The sequence below is a fragment of the Astatotilapia calliptera genome, chromosome 7, assembly GCF_964374335.1.
Source record: "Astatotilapia calliptera chromosome 7, fAstCal68.1, whole genome shotgun sequence".
Taxonomy (NCBI): Eukaryota; Metazoa; Chordata; class Actinopteri; order Cichliformes; family Cichlidae; genus Astatotilapia; species Astatotilapia calliptera.
In genome coordinates this window covers 44,015,082-44,032,475 of record NC_137428.1, presented here as the reverse complement: position 1 = coordinate 44,032,475, position 17,394 = coordinate 44,015,082, and the positions used below count along the sequence as shown (strand labels likewise).

General features: G+C 41.6%; 1 protein-coding gene across 1 annotated transcript in view; it reads right to left on the bottom strand.

Moving 5' to 3' along the window:
* Nucleotides 1–17,394, bottom strand: part of agbl1 (AGBL carboxypeptidase 1) — a 71,659-nt gene that overhangs the window by 26,842 nt on the left and 27,423 nt on the right. Inside the window, exons 7-11 of the mRNA XM_026174779.2 lie at nt 7,815–8,023; nt 3,882–4,044; nt 3,109–3,176; nt 2,779–2,895; nt 260–428 (exon numbers count right to left, since the gene is read on the bottom strand). Of these exons, the coding sequence (XP_026030564.2) occupies nt 260–428; nt 2,779–2,895; nt 3,109–3,176; nt 3,882–4,044; nt 7,815–8,023 (726 nt within the window). The remainder of the gene's footprint in view (nt 1–259; nt 429–2,778; nt 2,896–3,108; nt 3,177–3,881; nt 4,045–7,814; nt 8,024–17,394) is intronic.

The following is a 17,394-nucleotide window of genomic DNA, read 5'->3' as shown; positions in this document are numbered from 1 at the left end:
TATATTAATGATTTTGCTCTTAAAAGTAGATGGTAAAGAGTGCTACTCATTCTGCTTCTGTTTGTGAGAGGGATAAGCATAAGCTGATAGGCTGATGTCATTATCCAGAGCTATCTTTTTGTAATTGATCATAATTTTTCAGTTCAATTCAATTTTTTTACGTAGCACAAAAACACAACAGAAATCTCAATGCAACTTTTCGTAAAGTAGAGACCCTACTTTTGGACCAGTGTTGCTGTGTGTTTAAGCTGGCTCTGACCTGGCATGTCTCTACTGGATATTTCCATCTCTGAGTAAGAACCATCAGAGGTAGAGGAATCTCGACTTGCAGTAGTCTTTGTCCTGTCCTTGTTAAGCAGCACTACCTCATCATCTGATGATGATGATGCTGTTGAACTATCCCCTGTCTCTGAACTCAGATCCAGCTCCTGAAAAACACAGATATAGTCACGTCTTACTCTGGCAAAACACCAACTGTACATTGCAAGACCTCACAAAAGATGCTTGATTTTTTCTGAAGAGGCTTTGTGTAAACATGTGGGCAGTTGAGAGCTAACCCAGTCAGTAGCCTATGTACAAACATACCTTGGTCTTTTGAAACATGAGCTATGTTCAGTTATAGAGTCAATGCTGCATCATTTATTTCCAAGGTGAGGTGAGTGTGGAACTAGCAAATACATAATAGAGAGCCTTTTGAAAAAACTGTTACCTGGCTATGTGGCATTACAAAGTTTTGATTATATAGAAAATTATGTGGATGATGTGTGCAAAAGTGAAAAAAATTATGTTGAAATCGTGATTGCCAGCGTAATAAGTATGCCATGTTAAACAAGAGTCTACCTATTAGCCTCCTTCTTCCACACCGAGGGTGATGAGATGACATTTCTAGACATCACATTGTTTGCTTCCGGTCCACATAGATCATACTATACATATATACAGGTAAACTGACTCTAAAACCTGAAAATACATGTAGTGGTTAAATATTACAGACAATATTGTTGTCACTCTACAAAATCATTGCGTGGTGACGTCACGGTGACATCAGCTGCCAGTAACAGCATTTATATTGTGTTTTTCTAGTCTAACTGGCCACTCAAAGTCTTTCAGACTACAAGCCACACATAACCACACAGTGCTTTATTTTATATAATTTAAGCACACTATCTACCTCACATCCATGAGCAGTTTTTGGACAGTGGGAGGAACACGAAGTGAGGAAATTCACACAGGCACAAGTGCAGGAAATGCCATATAGAAAGGCCGTGATATCTCAAAGACTTGAATCAGAACTCTTCCTGCTGTGAAGTGACAGTGCTAACCTCAGCGTCACTTTAATATTTTGTCTGATTTTGTTTTTCAATGCAGGTGCATCCCTGCATTGTAACAAGATGATAAAGGTTATCAGTTCATAAGTGATTTTACTGTTGGCTCTTTAGTGTATCATTACAAGATGGAAAAATCTTAATTAGGTGACAACATATTCCATTTCATGCGGTACAGTACAGTCATGACCAATACGAACACGTGTTTTGTTTGTTCTTCACTATATCATAGAAATGTCTGAAATGAACTACAAATTTAAATACAACTTGAAGCTGTCGTGTAGAGGTCAGCCCTGTTGCCTCACAGCAAGAAGATTCTAGGTCTCAATCTGCCAGCTACCTGAAGCATTGCTGTGTGGACTTGGCATATTCTTACTGTGTGATCTCTCCAGTATGCCAGGTTCAAACCACAATCCAAAAGGCATGCATAGAAGGTTCATTGGTGACTTTAAATTGGTCTTAGGCAGGAATGATATTCTGCCTCTGTGTCTTGGCTGTAGGTGTCCACTGATTGGAGTAACTTCGTTTGTGGCTGCTGTGAGCCACACTTGTTTTCCATCTTTCCCCATTTTGTCTTTTAGGTCAACAACTAGAAAAGACTCCAGGGGGATTTCTCTAAATTCATTTTGAGTTCCTGGGGGAGGTGTTTCACCCCTCTGCAAGCACTACCTGCCTTTAAAGTGGCACTGCCAATTGACTGGGTTTAATTGCTAATTGTCTGTACTTGACAAAGGGTGGACCTTGTTATGCTCTCCTAACTGATTCCTTTTTGCTGTCATTTTTCAGCTTAAATAAAGTTGTGGTTTCAGTCTCCATTTTATGTTGTGGTTTATGAACCAGGTCATAACACAGCCCTGTAATGGACTGGTGATCTGTAGACAGCTGGCACAGGATCCCTGCATTCCTGAATTGGACAAGTGGTTAAGAAAATATCAAATCTTTTTCATCGATCTGTACCATTTTCTTACTTTCTACTTAATTACTTAGTAACATTTCAGTTTTATGGTTGTGTTTAAAGTTAATCTAGACAAAGGGTTTGGCTTCATACAGAAAAATGTCGGCAGTGTCTTGAGACAAAAAAAAATACAACACACGTATTACTTTTATTGAATTAAACATGAAGCCAACATCTTTTGCCTTTAAAAAAATAAACTTAGCACAAAAGGAAGTTTGTCTTTGGTCAGTTATTTCTTTGTAACAATGTTTCTTGGCAATGAATATTATACTGGTGGAAAGTCTGTTTATTTCCCCTTAAATGGTGCTTGAGAAACTTGCTGAATCGTTGTTGCCAATGCCAAACAGTTTATTCTACTACTTTGTTTAGTGTTCTTTATTGAATCGGATGATTGAAGTCCAAAGAAACAACACATTTGCGGAATTTAACAATTTATTCATCTAACAAACAAATGCACACACACAAACACAAGACAGAGAGCGAGAGAGAGGTGCATACCTGGAAATCATGTGACAGCTCAGGACAAAAGCAGCTGTACTGTGTAAGCAGCTCTTTAGGTCTGTCAGGGTCAGGAGGAAGACGAAGTTTGTTTAGGTCAGTCTCCAAGTCATCATCCTGGACAAAGATGCACACAAATGCATAATGACTCATGAGTCTTCAATATATACTCACAGCAGCATATATCAAATCCACCGTACTGCAGCTACCTACCTGTGGAAGGTAGCTGCAGTACCCAGAAGGTATGCACAGGCCAAAAACCAGATTTCAAACCATAAACTTTCTTGCAGTGAGGTGACAATCCTAAGCACTCCATCTGCATAGACTCACATAGTCTCTGTTGTTGGCCTCATGGTTATCTTCAGCTTCTTCAGCATCGCTCTCATCACTGCTCTCATCTACAACACATATATACACAACAGAAAACCGATAAGTTAGAGTGACTGTTGACTCCAAAGTAAAATTACAATCATAATGGACATTTAATTTATTTAGCACATTTCATTATACTTAAACTTCAATTAGGTTTAAACTTAAACAAATGCAAAGGACAAAAACGATGTTGAAATGTATTGACACTTTGATGAATAAAAATTAGATTAAAATGTTCTGAAGAGACAAGATCCAATCAGAACACATCAAGTTGTGTAAAGAGGTGGAGTGAGCTTCTAATTGATCCAATCAGAAGTAATCTCCATGTGCAGCGAGGTTGGATGTGCACAATTTGATCTGAAACTGATTATGGAACAGAATTCCGAAAACCCTCTTATGTCTCATCATTTCCTAATTACATTTAATTTTATTAAACGTTGGCCTTGAGGTCAAGGTCACCGGGATTCAGTCTTGTTCATTTTCAGTAGATACACCTATGGTATAAATATCAAAGTGCTACGTTGCCTCATTCTCAAGTTATTAAATCTACAAACGTGGGTGTCCACGCTGCCTGCTCACGCAGTGGGGTGACGAAAATACCCCATTAACCCTTAATGGAATAAAAATGGCCAGTCTCAGACTACATAAGATTAACTAAAGATTTAATTAGTCTGTTTGGGGCTCCTGAGGTCTAAACAGTTTTTGGAGGTCTATGAATCCTGGGACTTTACCTGGTGTCTCACTAACATCCGTGAAAGCAGGTGTACCAGGCAGGAGAAAGCTATATGCAGACTGATCTGATGTGACTGGTAGAGGAATTCTAGGAAGACACTTCCTCATCAGCTGCACGGATGGCTCCACCAAACACTCCAGATTTTTGCTTAATAAACATGTCTGCACAGAAACAAACAAGAAAATTGAAACAACATGAAAACTCCAGAAAAATGTGAGCTAACAGATTAGTTTAATGTTAATGAATGAGCTATATTGTACCAACAGAATGCCGAAACCTACCCTCCCAAACTCACATTTGTCTTTCATTCATTTTGTCTTTTGTATATTACAGTTTATCATTTTTATGTGATTTTCTTTTCTCCATTTTCTTTGGATTTTCTGGTTGATATTCTCCTTTATCTCTATTTATTTTATCTCTACAGCCACAATACACACCCCTCGTCCAAAGGCAGCCTGTCACAACGCGCTCCATCCGGAGATGGACCCCAGAAAAGGAGGATGCTCTGAGGGACTGTTATGACACCACAGACTGGGATGTGCTCCTGAGCCCACATGGTGAGGACATAGAGGGGGCGACACACTGTCTTACAGACTACCTCAACTTTTGTGTGGACACAGTCGCCCCTGCTAAGACGGTACGGTGTTATCCTAATAACAAACCGTGGGTAACACAGGAAGTCAAAGCTGTCCTCAACATGAAGAAGAAGGCTTTCAGGAGCAAAGTGAAGGAGGAGATGAAAGCAGCACAGCGGGAGGTGAAACGCTGCCTGAGGGAAGCAAAGGACACCTACAGGAGGAAGGTGAAGCAGAAGTTGGAGAGGAACAATATGAGGGAGGTCTGGAATGGTGTGAAAACCATCACAGGCCACAACACCAAGAAAAGCACAGCGGGGGGGACTGTGGAGAAGGCAAACGAACTCAACAACTTCTTCAACAGGTTTGACCAGCCCACAACCCCCCCACCCTCACCCTCACCTTCACTACAGAGTCCTCTCCCCACTCTCCTGCCTCCCTCGCTTCCCCCCCTTCCTGACACCATGACACCCCCCTCCTCCAATCCCTCTCTCAGCAGCAAGACATCTCCCCCCCTCCCCTCCTCCCAAACATCTCCCAGTGTCACAGTGGATCAGGTCAGGAGACAACTGAGGAAGCTTCGCCCCAGAAAGGCAGCAGGCCCAGACAAGGTGTGTCCTAGGATGCTAAAGGCGTGTGCTGCTGAACTTGGGGAGCCGCTACAACGAGTCTTCAACCTCAGTCTGCGACTGGGGAGAGTGCCCGCCCTATGGAAGACATCCTGCATCATCCCGGTCCCCAAAAAGAACCGGCCCAATTAGCTGAATGACTTCCGACCGGTGGCACTGACGTCACATCTTATGAAGACTCTAGAGCGGCTCTTCCTCAACCTCCTCCGACCACAGGTACAACATGCCCAGGACCCACTACAGTTTGCATACAAGGAGGGTGTCGGAGTGGAGGATGCCATCCTGTACCTCCTACACAGAGCCCACTCACACCTGGATGGGGGAAAAGGCACGGTCAGGATACTGTTTCTTGACTTTTCCAGTGCCTTTAATACCATCCGGCCCTGTATGCTTCAGGAAAAACTAAACAGGATGGAGGTGGACCCCTGCCTGGTGGCTTGGATCTCCGACTACCTCACCGACAGACCACAGTACGTCAGGCTGAAGGACATCACGTCTGACACTGTGGTCAGCAGCACAGGAGCACCACAGGGAACTGTGCTGTCCCCTCTTCTCTTCACCCTGTACACCTCTGACTTCTGCTACAACTCTGAATTATGCCATATTCAGAAGTTTGCAGATGACACAGCCATCATGGGGTGTATCTGGGATGATCAGGAAGAGGAGTACAGAAGTCTGGTGAGGAACTTTGTCGCATGGAGTCACACAAACCACCTGCAACTCAACACCTCAAAGACTAAGGAACTGGTTGTGGACTTCGGGAGGTCCAGAGAAGGTCCACTGCCGGTTCAGATAGAGGGGGAGGAGGTGGAGGTGGTCAACAAGTACAAGTACCTCGGGCTGTGGGTGGACAATAAACTGGACTGGTCATGCAACACAGAGCACCTGTATAAAAAAGCCCAAAGCCGACTGTACTTCCTCAGGAGGCTGAGGTCTTTTAACATCTGCAGGAAGCTCCTGAGGATGTTTTACCAGTCGGTGGTTGCTGGAGTACTTTTCTATGCTGTGGTGTGCTGGGGGAGCAGCACAGCAAAGAGGGACTCATCCAGGCTGGAGAAACTGATCAGGAAGGCTGGCTCTGTGGTCGGCATGAAGCTGGACACTCTGGTGACAGTGGCAGAGAAAAGGACATTAAAGAAACTGATGGACATTATGAACAATGCCAGGCATCCTCTGCACATGGCCATTAACAACCAGAAGAGTCTGTTCAGTGACAGGTTGCTTCTCCCCAAGACAAGAACTAACAGACTTAAAAACTCCTTTGTCCCACACGCCATCAGACTGTTTAACTCCTCTCTGGAGGGGAGAGGGAGGGGAAACAGGAGGACAAAGGAGGGGGCAACAACTAAGCTGTAGTGCCTCTTCACCTCACTGTGCAATACCTTGTGCAATACTTTTGTAAATAGTCAACAGTGCAATAGACTCAATACTTGAAATGTGCAATTCACTTGTATTTTTATTTATTTTTTATTCCTATTTATTCTATTTATCCCCTTCGTATATTTTATTTATATTTGTCTCTGTATTTATGTGTGTGTGTGTGTGTGTGTGTGTGTGTGTGTGTGTGTGTGTGTGTGTGTATATATATATATATATATATATATATATATATATAACAATTCTGTAACTGTAACTTCGGTCGTTGCTGTGCTTTTTTTGGAAGTCGAATTTCCCAGAGGAACCCACCCGAGGGATTAATAAAGTTCTATCTTATCTTATCTTATCTTATCTTATCTTATCTTATCTTATCTTATCTTATCTTATCTTATCTTATTAAAATGAAAGTACTATAAAATTTAAGCATATTCATTTCCTAGTAAATGAGCAAGCTTGCAAATTCCTCAGGGCATTAGTGAATCATTGCTGCCATTGTATAGCAAAAGAGCTTAAATAAATGTCATGGTAGATAGTACAAAAAAAAATAAATACAAAGTGGCAAATCAAATAATAACTGTAGAGAACATAAGACAAGTAGCAGTAAAATGCAACCTGGTTTTTAAAAGGACAGTATTAATGCAGCAGGAAATTGTTAATCTGTTGATTTAGCACACTGAGTGGTAAAAAAAAAACATTTTAATTGTAGTCATTGACTTGGCTGAATGCACGTTCAGCCCTGCTGTTCTGATATATAAAATAAATATAAAATTACTGGCAGTGGCCAGGGGTACCCCTCAGATGCAAGATTTTCAGAAAATCTTTTTTCGGAAAGGTGACCTCTGACCCCTGACCTTGATGTCTAGGACACAGAGATTCAAACTAGTCCGTGATTTTTAGTAGCTACACCTATGGTATCAAGAAATCCATTAATTTGCTCTTGCATTCACAAACTTGGGTGTCCACATTATCTACCTGCCTGCCTACCTAGCAGGGTGTCAACAATACCCTTTTACAGCCAAGGGTTAAAAAACTTAGTCAACATACAAATTAAATATGAGGATCACATATTGATCCAATCAAAGTGTTGTGTTTATTGCCAATAAAGTTGTATCTCCTGATGCTAAACATCATCGATATTCACTTTGGCACCATGGACACACCCTTCAACAAAAACTTAAAAATCTTTGCAATTTAGCATGATAAATGCATTTAGATTAGGTTGATCAAATACAGCCGAGTCGAGTCGATTTAAGTAGGTACTAATGGAAAAAGGACTATACTGGCACACAGGCATTTGGTTTCTACCTCATGAAGTCAGATTAACTTCACCTAGAAACAATTTGAACTCACCTGTGCAGTTTGATATAGGAGTCTGATACCTCCCTGGGATAGAAAAGCCTGCCTGCCTGCAGTGCTGTCAGTGGCCTTAAGGAGGCAGCACAGGAGCGCATGACGGATTGCTATGGCAACATCTTGGTTATCTTTGCTATGCCAGTCCTCATAAAGCCACAAGAAGCCAGAGATGTATCCTTTAGATACCGCAGAACAAACATTTGCCTCTGTGAAGGAGAAACAGACAAAAAAAAAGCAGGAAAGGACATAAGTACATTAACATTTTGGATCATTTTTTCTTAATATATACTATATTACTTCAGTAATAACTGACTGGAAGCAGTGCAGAAATGCATCTATGTATTCCAGATAAACTAGAAAAGTGAGAATGCCCTTTGAATAGTCTGAACTATTTCTAATCTCATTAGTGTGTAACTTTGTTCACTTTTAGCAATCAAAACAAACCAACAAACAAGAAAATCCACTTTTCACATAGTGCTGTGTTTTTTGCAGTTCTTACATTGTTTAACAAGACGACTGCATTCCTCAGAAGTAGACATGTAGACCCAAATGATTCAATATTAAGTAAAATATTTCATCTTACAATTTTAACTATTTCAAATATATATATATTAAATGCTGCTGGTGTGAATGCTTCTATACTCTGTTAAATGCTGAAGCACTGAAATACTGTAAACATTAGCCTAAATATTTTGTCTGAACAATTTAGACTTGGAGGAAAACTGTTTGGATTCCGACTGACGAAACCTTCCTTTCACCCTGTGACAGCTGGAATAAGCTACAGCACCCCTGAAGTGGATAAGCGGATAAAATTGGGTGGAAACATGGACATTTTTCTTTATGTAAAATAAATCACACAAAAAAACTGCAAGCCATCAGGGTCTCTGGCAGGGCAGTGACTGTCTAAAAGGTCACTGCTCAAGTTCAGTTAGTTACAGCGACTTACACAGATGCAAACAATGACACTTGCTGAACTGAGGTATTGGCTGATTTCAGTCTCCACACTGTGGGTCCCAATCTGAACCCCAAATCTGACTACTGAACCTGCTTGAAAATCAGGAAAATAAACTTACACAAACTTTAAGCCTTTTAAAAAATATTTATCTGTCAGTGTCATCACAAACCGCACACTTGCATATTTTTGGGTCAGTCATCTAGTAAGTGCATCATTCTCCAGGTTACAAGAAAATCCAGAATATTTAAGATGCCATTCAGAATGTCACTCGGTCCTTCTCTGCATCTTTCTGAAGTGCACATATCACATCTTGACAAACCAAATCCACACACACAGCAGATAAATAAGCATTGCTCCAAATGATATAAAATTAATCCATAAATTTCGTAAATTCAAATGTGTAATAATGAGAAATGACACAGGGAAAAGGTATTGAACACATGATGAAACAAAGGTGCAAAAAGGCATGAAAAGCCATGACACCAGCTGAAATCTATCAGTAATTAAAAAGCAATCCTGCCACCTATTACCAAGGTGTCACACAACAGGGAATTGTGAATTTTGTGGACAAGAGGAAAGGTTTGAACATGTTAGAATGTGGGAAATATAGACAGGAAAGGGAAATACATAAATCTGAATTACAGAAAAATAGAGTTCAATTAAGGATAAAAGAAATATTACAAAGGAATACAAGTAGAGGAATACTCTTAAGGTCTTTAAAACCTTATTGATTGCATTGGTTACAGAACCATTTCTGAACTACTGAAGGTTCCAGTGAGAAACTGTTGGGGCCAAAATCCAGAAGTGGAAAGATCATTTCAACATAAACCGGCCACAGCCAGGTGTTCACCACAGGATGTCAGACAGAGGAGTGAAAAGACTTTTCAGAAAACTTGTCCAAGAGCTACAGCAAGACCTGGATGCAGCAGGTACAATTGTTTCAGAGGAAAAAAAATAAGTAATGCACTCAACCACCATGACCTGTATATACACTCACCATGCAAGACTCCACAGCTGAAGAAAAAGGATGCTGCGAACAACCGAACAACATTTAGACAAGCCTGTGAAATACTGGAAGAATATAGTCTGGTCAGATGAGACCAAAATTGAACTGTTTGGATGCCATAAAATGCGCCATGTTTGTAGCTCAAAGGTCAAAAGGCACTGCACATCACCCCAAAAACACCATACCAACAGTGACGTTTGGAGGTGGGAAAATCATGGGGTCATTTTTCAACATACAGCACTGGTTTACTTCGTACAATTGAATGAAGGATGAAAGGAAAAATGTAGGGAGACATTCTTGATTAGAAATCTGCTGCCATCTTCCAGGATGATTAAAATGAAACGAGTGTGGACGTTCCAGCAAGATAATGATCCCAAACACACAAGGAAACTCTCCATTGGTCTCAGGGAAAGGGGAAAGAAAGCTGCTAGAATGGCCCAGCCAATCATCTGACCTGAATCCAGTTGAAAATCTATGCAAAGGATTAAAGCTAAGAATTGGAGTTCATAGAAGGAGCCCACAGAACTTTCAGGATTGGAAGACTCGTTGTTTTGTGTGGAAAAATGTGCCAAAATCACACATGAGAAATGCTTGTTACGAGTTTATCTACACAAGAGATGTCTTGGAATTTTTGCACGAAATATTAAATAGATTTTAAATACTTTTTCTGTGTCATTTCTTTTGTGTGCTTCATTGTGTTTACACTACAGTGGATTTGAAAAAAAGATCAACATGCGATTGAACTGCACACTTCCAGGTTTAATTCTGTGATTTTTAACAGATAGTCCATTAACTGCAAACATTTTGATTAAATATCTGGAATCGTTTACTGTTGAACTTGGAATTAGCAGGCTGGAATTTTCAATGTGAGTCTAACAAGACAAGACAAGAAATTGAAATAGAGTGAATTGCCAACAGACTAAACAGCTCACCAACATAATCCCTGAAAGACAACCAAGGTGAAAGCAACCTTCAGCTGCTCCTTTGCTTCTTAGGCAAATGTGAGTTTTTGGCCTAAAATGGCCTGAAAAATAAAGTAGATCATTACAAATCTTTCATTGATTAAGAGAACACCTTTCACATCATGTTGGAAAACCAAGAACAGTTTTCAGGAGACAGGTACAGTATATCACTGAAAAAGTCTTCAATCAAAAATGCCATCATGAATACAAATGAAGGGCATTTACGACAAGGAAAGAAAAGAGAATATTCTCCAATTGCCAATTTAGTCACTTGAACCGAACAGAGCATACGTTTCAGTTACTGAATATAAAACTGAAGACAGAGGCCCACGAGCAAAGCATCTCAAGAGAGATTTGGTTTCCATGGGTTCTAGACATTAGGTGGCCATTGACTGTAAAACAATACATATATTTAATAACATTTAAGTTTGTCAAATTGCTTTTGCGTCACATTACTGTTGCTGCTAAACCACTTATAAAATATAACGTAATTAAAGTCTAAATTGTGGCCATTTACTTTTTTTGTTTCCTTTTTTTGTCCCTTTATCGATCCCGCAGATCGATAAAGGCTAGACTAGGAACTGAAAGCTGCAGAAACTAAAAACCTCACTAGGGCTGAGAAACACTGGGGAAGGAAAACAGATGCCTTGACAAAGAAACACTGACATAATATATGATATGCATAGGAGGGTAATTTGGGAAGTGGAAACACGCGGGGAAAATACACTCAGCTAAACTGAATCTAAAGAATGAGACAAGGGAAGCCAATCTGAGCATAATGCACATGAGACGACAGACTATCAAAATAAAACACAAAGTAACAGAACACAGGAACACGGACTTGATATGGTAATGTCTGTCCATAATACTACTGTTAACTAGTATTATAGAAATCATTATTGAAATGTACTTTTCATTAGGTTGAGCTGGTTCAGCTGACATTGACCCCATATACAGGGCATTTGCCCATAAAAAACTCACTGGGTTGTGTGTAAAGGTTCTCAGTCATCCAGGTCATTGTAGTCTAAGGAGCTTGGAAAGAAAAGCGTCTGGATTTCTTTAAGTTTTCTTGAAGACATTTCACCTCTCATCCAAGAAGCTTCTTCAGTTCTAAGTGCAATTGGTGGAAAGTCCCAGATTTTAAGCCCTATGGAAGTGTCCACAAGAGGGTCATGGACTCCCTATTCACCCTCTACCTAATCGCACAAGCCAATGTGTGAAAACAGGTGTGGGTCACAGTCAGCCAAGGTTTTAGGTGGACCCATTGTGAAACCTTGCCCAATCCTATCATGTAATTTACTGAGGTCAAATGGCCCAGGATGTGAGTGGATGTTAGTTCACGCAAAGATTTTGTAAAACCCTTTCAATTAAAGCTGAAAGTCTGCACTTCAATCATGTTGATTTACATCTACTGTGGTGGTTTACAAAGACAAAACTTCAAAACATGTTTTTCTGTCCCAAACATTATCAAGGGCACTGTATATATCACTCCACTGGTTCATTTCTCTGATTAGGCGAAGGGTCTTTGATTGTGTAGAGCCATTATCGTCTTTAGAAAAGCAAGTGCACACTTACTTTATTAACTCTAGTTAACTCTAGTTTTAGGAGAATAATACTTGTTTCCAGTCTGAATTTCAGCAATCAGTGGGACTCACCAGCTGAAAAGCCTCCTACCCTTTTATCAGCCCCTGATGCATTGTCTCAGGGAGGTATTTAGCAAAGATCACCCTTCAGTGCTGTTATGACAATGCCATAGACCTGCAATCTGTTACTATTCTTCTGTCTAGTTTTCATCTTGACTCATTAGATAGAGAAATAAATCAATGACCTGGTTACAGGTATTGTCTGTCTTGGTTTCTGTTTTTATTCACAGATAATAAAACCTTACCTTCTGCAAAGCTTTAAGAGGGCCACATAACATTACCATCAAGAACAAATATGGCTCTACTCTGCTTTCCCACTGAACGCTGGCTGGCACCTGACTGTTACTTTATCAGTACGTGGAGTACTTAAAGCTACATCCACATCAAACTCTCCACCAGATTGTTCTGTCAGCAACAGTAGTCAAATGACTTTAGTCGTAGAAGTGGCAGTCTTTAGCTTCTAGTGACTTATCCTGGCTGAAGTTAAATAAATTAATAAGTTTAATAAGATGTTTTGCCAGAACACTGTTCTAAATTTTCATTCGGATTTAAAAATTAAGGGAATAATACTGTTGATAACTGGATCTAAAGCAGGAGGTGCCATCAAGTGTCATAACTGCCAATTAATTTTTCACATCACTGAGAAGGAATTTGGGCCCACTCTTCTTAATTCAGCCACAGTGGAGGGGTTTCAAGCATGAATTGGAAGACTTGTTGTTGTCCAAAATTATTATTATTATTATTATTATTATTATTATTATTATTATTATTATTATTATTATTATTATTATTATTGAGTCATTTAGAGGTGGGCTAGTTGGTGTGTTTTAGATTAACGTCTTGCTTCAGGACATGAACTGATGGACTGATGGATTAGAGTTCATAGTTTATCAATTACAGAAAGTCATCCAGGTCCTGAAGCAGCAAAGCAGCTCCAGACCCTCACACTACCACAACCATGTTTCACTGTTGGTACGATATTCTTTTCATGAAATACTGTGATAATTTAATGTCAATGTAACACAGTCAAATCTTTCAAAAAGTTCAGCTTTTATCTCATCAGTGAACAAGAAGTTGAGTAAATTGTATTGAATCTAATCTAAAAATCTTACCGTCTTCCCTCTCTGTCAACTGCAGGTTGAATTTTTTATGGATGTCACCCAAGCCATGGGTCTGGTCTCACTGTAAAACATTTCAGTGTGTATCTTTTAAATAAAAATGTGAAAAAGCCATTTTTACTTACAAATTGTAAATCAATCAGCGAAATATCCACTTTTATGCTTTTTGTTATTTTAATTTTCTTCATATCAACAACCATTTGACTGTAATGGATTGAACTGACACCCCCGCCTCCTCCCACAAACAGCAGATTATGGAGCTTCTCAATGGTTCATGAAAGTTTGCTAATAGTTTTGCCATAACTTACTTTGAAATGTAAGACATTTAACAAAACTCAATTGTACATCATCATAAATTAAACTGGGCATCAAAAGATTACATCATTAGATTTATTTAACATCAGTAACAGATAACCAGTTTTGGATTTTCTTACAGTAGTAATCTGAATTGTTAATAACTGGGTTAGGGTCAGGGTTCCTTCCTATTCTTTGTCCATTATCTTCAGACTGATCCTCACTTTGTGAATGTGACTGAATGGATTGAACCACATACTCTTACTCCTGTTTCAGCAGTTCCTGTATAGTGTCATCAGTCATGTCAACAAGTGTTTAGCACAAATTCAAGTTCAAAAAAGAGGGAGCCTTCATTTTATGCACAAGAGTGGAAAAATTGTGATGGCTAGTGTGCTTGCCATAAAGACCTTAAAAGTTGGCAAAGTGGCTGAGCAGACCAAAGAGGATAATGAACCGCCAGAGATATAATGTCATTCTGAAGAGTTTCTGTATCCATTGCAAAAGGCAGCAGAAGCTCTTGCTGTTCACTAGTGAGCAAGTTGTCTCATGCCATGTTATTTGTGATCTATTCTATATCCATGTCAATGTGATCGTGTAGAACAGTGGTTCTCAAACTGTGGTACACGGGCTCCCTCTAGTGGTACGTGGGAAGTCTCCAATAAAATTTTTATGATTAAATAATATACCATTTTCTGCTTGAGGGATTTCTGACAAATTAAAACGTACAGCTCTGTTATCACTTCATAAATGGAAACTAAACAGCAGTGACGTTTGTAGGGTTACTGAAGTTGGGCTAGCTGGTATAAAACGATGTCCTGCGTGGTGGCTAGCTACACAGCTATGGTTAGCTTAATATAAGCACATTAGCACAGTGAAGCTGGAGCATGAACACTAACTATTTTCCACTCGATAACAGTTCCCGATGGTTAGGGACAAATGCAATCGCATGTCGGGATGATGTAAACGGACCAAACTTCAGTCAGGAGAACAACTGAGATAATTCATCACAATACGAGGTTAGTCATTAATATACTGCTGCATGGGCTGGGCTGTAGTTACATTGTAAGGTTTTAAAAACTGGGCTTTAAAATAAACAGTGTTAATAAAAACCGTCAGAGGCCGACAGTGAACCCTGGACACGTCTCCGTTAAAGTTTCGGTATGCCGTCCGGACCTGGAGCTGCTAGCTGTTAGCTTGCGGCCATATTATCTACCTCGGGAGTTCAGTAATGTGATCTGTGTGTGTGTTTACATCCCTCCGAGGGCCGACGCAACAGCTGCCTGTGAGGAAATACACACAGTCACAGCAAGACTTCAGACACAAAACCCCGAGGCTTTCATTATTATATCTGGAGACTTTAACCATGCCACACTGGACTCTACTCTGGCTGCTTTTCACCAGTTTGTGAATTGTCCCACAAGGAGCAACAGGACAATTGACCTACTGTATGCTAATGTGAGAGATGCATACAGAGCCACCCCCCTCCCCCCACTAGGGAAGTCAGACCACAACCTGGTTTACCTACAGCCACAATACACACCCCTCGTCCAAAGGCAGCCGGTCACAACGCGCTCCATCCGGAGATGGACCCCAGAAAAAATTAATAGGAGGATGCTCTGAGGGACTGTTATGACACCACAGACTGGGATGTGCTCCTGAGCCCACATGGTGAGGACATAGAGGGGGCGACACACTGTCTTACAGACTATCTCAACTTTTGTGTGGACACAGTCGCCCCTGCTAAGACGGTACGGTGTTATCCTAATAACAAACCGTGGGTAACACAGGAAGTCAAAGCTGTCCTCAACATGAAGAAGAAGGCTTTCAGGAGCAAAGTGAAGGAGGAGATGAAAGCAGCACAGCGGGAGGTGAAACGCTGCCTGAGGGAAGCAAAGGACACCTACAGGAGGAAGGTGGAGCAGAAGTTGGAGAGGAACAATATGAGGGAGGTCTGGAATGGTGTGAAAACCATCACAGGCCACAACACCAAGAAAAGCACAGTGGAGAAGGCAAACGAACTCAACAACTTCTTCAACAGGTTTGACCAGCCCACAACCCCCCCACCCTCACCCTCACCTTCACTACAGAGTCCTCTCCCCACTCTCCTGCCTCCCTCGCTTCCCCCCCTTCCTGACACCATGACACCCCCCTCCTCCAATCCCTCTCTCAGCAGCAAGACATCTCCCCCCCTCCCCTCCTCCCAAACATCTCCCAGTGTCACAGTGGATCAGGTCAGGAGACAACTGAGGAAGCTTCGCCCCAGAAAGGCAGCAGGCCCAGACAAGGTGTGTCCTAGGATGCTAAAGGCGTGTGCTGCTGAACTTGGGGAGCCGCTACAACGAGTCTTCAACCTCAGTCTGCGACTGGGGAGAGTGCCCGCCCTCTGGAAGACATCCTGCATCGTCCCGGTCCCCAAAAAGAACCGGCCCAATGAGCTGAATGACTTCCGACCGGTGGCACTGACGTCACATCTTATGAAGACTCTAGAGCGGCTCTTCCTCAACTTCCTCCGACCACAGGTACAACATGCCCAGGACCCACTACAGTTTGCATACAAGGCGGGTGTCGGAGTGGAGGATGCCATCCTGTACCTCCTACACAGAGCCCACTCACACCTGGATGGGGGAAAAGGCACGGTCAGGATCCTGTTTCTTGACTTTTCCAGTGCCTTTAATACCATCCGGCCCTGTATGCTTCAGGAAAAACTGAACAGGATGGAGGTGGACCCCTGCCTGGTGGCTTGGATCTCCGACTACCTCACCGACAGGCCACAGTACGTCAGGCTGAAGGACATCACGTCTGACACTGTGGTCAGCAGCACAGGAGCACCACAGGGAACTGTGCTGTCCCCTCTTCTCTTCACCCTGTACACCTCTGACTTCTGCTACAACTCTGAATTATGTCATATTCAGAAGTTTGCAGACGACACAGCCATCGTGGGGTGTATCTGGGATGATCAGGAAGAGGAGTACAGAAGTCTGGTGAGGAACTTTGTCGCATGGAGTCACACAAACCACCTGCAACTCAACACCTCAAAGACTAAGGAACTGGTTGTGGACTTCGGGAGGTCTAGAGCAGGTCCACTGCCAGTTCAGATAGAGGGGGAGGAGGTGGAGGTGGTCAACAAGTACAAGTACCTCGGGCTGTGGGTGGACAATAAACTGGACTGGTCATGCAACACAGAGCACCTGTATAAAAAAGCCCAAAGCCGACTGTACTTCCTCAGGAGGCTGAGGTCTTTTAACATCTGCAGGAAGCTCCTGAGGATGTTTTACCAGTCGGTGGTTGCTGGAGTACTTTTCTATGCTGTGGTGTGCTGGGGGAGCAGCACAGCAAAGAGGGACTCATCCAGGCTGGAGAAACTGATCAGGAAGGCTAGCTCTGTGGTCGGCATGAAGCTGGACACTCTGGTGACAGTGGCAGAGAAAAGGACATTAAAGAAACTGATGGACATTATGGACAATGCCAGGCATCCTCTGCACACGGCCATAAACAATCAGAAGAGTCTGTTCAGTGACAGGTTGCTTCTCCCCAAGACAAGAACTAACAGACTTAAAAACTCCTTTGTCCCACACGCCATCAGACTGTTTAACTCCTCT